At 39.5% G+C, this 4,361-nt stretch overlaps 1 protein-coding gene across 1 annotated transcript in view; it reads right to left on the bottom strand.

The window, feature by feature from the left end:
* LOC101853716 (cytochrome P450 2U1) overlaps window positions 1-4,361 on the bottom strand; it is a gene marked incomplete at its 3' end in the record, with an annotated part of 25,017 nt that overhangs the window by 1,372 nt on the left and 19,284 nt on the right. Inside the window, 3 exon segments of the mRNA XM_035971405.1 lie at window positions 67-324; window positions 2,404-2,567; window positions 3,977-4,099. Of these exon segments, the coding sequence (XP_035827298.1) occupies window positions 67-324; window positions 2,404-2,567; window positions 3,977-4,099 (545 nt within the window).

Genomic DNA, 4,361 nt, shown 5'->3' with positions numbered 1-4,361 from the left:
GGGGGGGAGTGACAATACAAGTACAAGCACAGTCGTCAAAAGTGAATGCATCAAGCAGCAGCCTACCTGTGTGGTGAATGCTGAAAGGTGAGATGCTTGCCCTCCGCAAGACTTCTAGAATGGTCGCCTCTAAATACGGCAGCTGACCACAGTCCTTGAATTCTGGTCTGCGGTCAAGGCCGATTGAGTCTTTCATTTCCTGGAAACAGCGTTCTTGTACCTCTGGGTGGTGCAGTAAGTAGAGTATCGCCCAAGACAGAGAGATGCTGGTTGTGTCTATTGCAGCGATCAGGAGAGTGAACACAATTGCCACCAGGCTGTCTTCTGCAGGTATTGACAAAGGACTTTATATTACATACCTGTAAAAATGATAATAATGATAATTTTTGAAAATAGAAAAGGGAAAAATAATGTTTTAAGAAAGTAATAATAATAATAATAATAATAATAACAACAACAACAACAACAACAACAACAACAATAACAATAATATCATTATCATCATCATCATCATCATCATCATCATCATCATCATCATCATCATCATCATCATTGTAGATAACAAGGAATAAAAAAAGGGTATGAGACTTAGTAGACTTTTCAAATTTAATAAGTTCGACGTTTCGCCCGGTAAAGGGCTTCTTCAGGAACATGTAGAAAAAGCGAGACTGCGGTCGGACCTTCATTGGAGCTTAAAGTTAAAAATGGTATAAAAACTTTGTACATGAAGAGCTCAGCCCATGTTGCCGAAGATGCGGCCATGAAAAGGAGGATTCCAAACATATGTTTGAATGTCCAGGAACAATGGCAATTCGAATGGAGTTATTTGGACGAGTGGAGGTGCCGCTAAGCATAATTGACAAAGAAGCCGAAAAAGAGCCTCGCTCTCGCTCGAAGATTTCTTCGTGGAGTCCGCCAGGCCCATTAAGGAAACCAAAAAAAATCATCATCATCATCATCATCATCATCATCATCATCATCATCATCATCATCATATGAACAACAACAATAACCACAACAATAACCGCAACAACAACAACTACATCAACAAAAACAAAAACAAAAACTACAGCAGCAGCAGCAGCAGCAGCAACGACAGCAATGACAATAACAACAGCAACAATAACAACAAAAAACAGCATTAATAACCACCACCCCCAACAACAACAAGAGGATGAAGAGGAAGGAAAGAAAAAATAGGAAGAGATGCTTTACTGCAGTTAGGAGGATGAGGGGGAGAGGGAGAGAAGGAGGAAGAGGCATAAGAGGGATGGTTGAGTAATAGCATTGTATAACTGCTTGACCAGTTGGGTCCACCAAGATTGTAGTTAGTAGGTCGTCAAACGTGAAAAAGAAAATAAATGCAGCTTCTTCAATCTTCCTCTACTCATATAGAAAATACATGTATAATAATTAAAACAAAAAACCAACGTGAGCACAAAACTCAGCATTTGGGATTTATTTCCTCTGGTATAACCCTGACTGTCGTTTGGTTTAACCGGTAGCTACCCACCCACCCATCCTATTTTCTGTTCGAGAACACAGTATGTTGATTAGCACGGTACATCGCTTCTTGTATTAACTAAATAAAGCTGAAAGTGGCTTATAAAATAAAACTACAATAGATTCAAAACAAAGTAACATGAAATTCAATCTGCTTGGTTGATGTCCTTCTTCTGTCCATCCACTGTGTGTAGTGGTGGGCCCTTCACCGTCGCGTCGCAAGCACAATGCGTGAGTTCGATTCCTGTGTGGAATGGGTTTATTTATTGAATATCTCCGTCTTAGATCTGCTGGGAAATTGTTTGCCTCTAAGCCCGGGTTGGTTGTGAAAGGCAAAGTCAAAGCAGCCAGTCTCCTAAATTATCTAACTTTTATCAGGGTGGATTGGGGGGGGGGGGAGGGGGGCGATTTTAAAAACGTCTACAATTGCAATCATAACTGTTGTGTCTTGTTTCCAGAGCTATCCTTTAATTAATGTATGGCAGAGAAAGTTCTTCTTTACGTGGTTGAGCTGGATTTCTTAAATGTCTTTACTTGTGCATTTTAAACTTGACTGTCAGTAATCATGTCATGAATGTAAAGCGTTCAGAGCTTATGCCTGTATGGAATAGATAGACCGCTATATTATAATACAATCCATGATGATGATGATTATAATTTTTGTTATTATTGTTGTTGTAGCATAATTATACAACCCACGGTTGGGATAGACCATGGGATAGACCGCTATATATAAGTGCAATCCATGATGATGATTATTGTTGTTATTATTATTATTGTTATAGTTGTTGTTGTTGTTGCTGCTGCTGCTGCTGCTGTTGTTGTTGTTGTTGTTGTTGTTGTTGTTGTTATTGTTGTGCTGCTGCTGCTGTTGTTGTTGTTGTTGTTGTTGTCACCCACCATTGAGCTCAGGGTTTTTCCCGTTTTGCATGTCTTGGTTTTTGAGGAAGTACGTGATGAAGTCCTCTGGCTCCTCCGTGCAGCTCTGCTCTCTGCGGGACGCCACCTGTCGACGGATCAGATGGCTGTCCACGTACTCGCGGACCTCCAGGGTTTTCTTTAGCCTACGGTAGAAATATATATATATATATATAAAAAGACCATGGGTTGTACAATTATGCTACTACAAATACTGCTACTGCTGCTGCTACTACTGCTCTACTAGATCTACTGCTATTGCTGCTGCTACTACTGCTAGATCTACTGCTACTGCTGCTACTGCTGCTACTACTACTACTACTACTACTACTACTACTACTACTACTACTACTACTAAAACTACTGCAACTACTACTACTACTACTACTACTACTACTACTACTACTACTACTACTACTACTACTACTACTACTACTACTACTACTACTACTGCAATAACAACGTCAACAACAACAACAACAACAACAAACTATTACTACTCTACAACACAACAACAACAATCGCTACTACGAAATAAATAACAATAACAACACTAACAACAACCATTACTACTACGACACAACAAAGACATCAATAAAAACGACGACAACTACGACAACAACAACTATCCTACTTCAACACATATACAATGAAAAAGACGACGACGTCAACAACTATTATTACAACTACTACAACACAACAACGACATTAATAACAACCATGAAAACTTGAACGATAACAACAACTACTGCTACAACAGCACAAATACGTCCATAAAGACGACGAGACGAGGACAATAACTATTAAATCAAGGGCGAATTCAACACAAGTAAGAGGAAAAAGAACATGGTTATTTCAGTTTCTTTATTTATCTTTTTGTTTGTTTATTTATTATTGTTTATTTATTTATTCATTTATTGAAAATGTTTTTATTTGCAAGTTAGTTTTCCAAAGTCAGGAGAAAATACTCCGGTCCCTAGCTGTTACCTAAGAAGTTGGGACTTATTTCATGATTACATCCCTTTGGTAAAATCGGCAGCGCTTAATTGGACCGGGCATCTCTCTCTATATCTATAGTTAAAGTCTAGAGTCCATGTCTGATCTGACATGAACCGATGCCTTTATCACAGATTTATTGTCAGTTCAGTGGTTAGTGAGCTCAGAGTTAGTGCTTTTTGTCAAGCATTGCCATTAGTTGGTCATCGTGGTTTGTCATTGAGGCTGAAGTGGGTTCTTCACGGGCCACTTTAAAATAAAAATAAAAATTTTTTTTAACTTCACCTCAGGGGGTTGCATTGTGGCGCTTTGAAATAATATATCCATCGTAATACTGTTTATTTTGCGCTGCTGACGGAATACATAAATCATTTATGCGTGCCGTTGTATCCAATGTTTTCTCTAGAGGCTGGATACGCAAAAGGTATTAGCCTACTTTTCTTCTTTAACAAAAAAAACCTTACTTTTTTCTATCAGCGCTTTGTTTCTGAAACATATAACTATCGTTCTTTCTTTCTTTTTTTTTTCAAAGATAAATAGCACACAAAATGGCGCATACCCAAAAAGGTCCCCCGGCAAGTATCTGAGGAAGGGGAGAAAGTCCAGGGCGATCATCCCCTCGAGAAGGCAGGCCTGTTCCGCCACTAGCTTCATACAGGACTCGGTCTCTGGGTCCTCAAATCTGTGCAATGATACGCGAAACACGTGAATAAATAAGTAAACGAATCAGTATTATTTTCTTACTCTTGCCTTCCTCCTCCTCTTCCTCTTCCAACGAATCAGTATTATGTTCTTACTTTCGCCTTCCTCCTCCTCTTCCTCTTCCTCCTCCTCTTCATCTTCGTTCCTCCTCTTCTCTTCCTCCTCTTCTTCCTCCTCTTCCTATTCTTCTTCTTTCACCCGCTCCTTCTCGTCATCCTCCTCCTCCTCCTCCTCCTCCTCCT

This window comes from Aplysia californica, unplaced genomic scaffold (genome assembly GCF_000002075.1).
Source record: "Aplysia californica isolate F4 #8 unplaced genomic scaffold, AplCal3.0 scaffold00429, whole genome shotgun sequence".
Lineage (NCBI taxonomy): Eukaryota > Metazoa > Mollusca > Gastropoda > Aplysiida > Aplysiidae > Aplysia > Aplysia californica.
The sequence above is the reverse complement of the archived record's forward strand: the minus strand, read 5'-3'. Positions and strand labels throughout refer to the sequence as shown.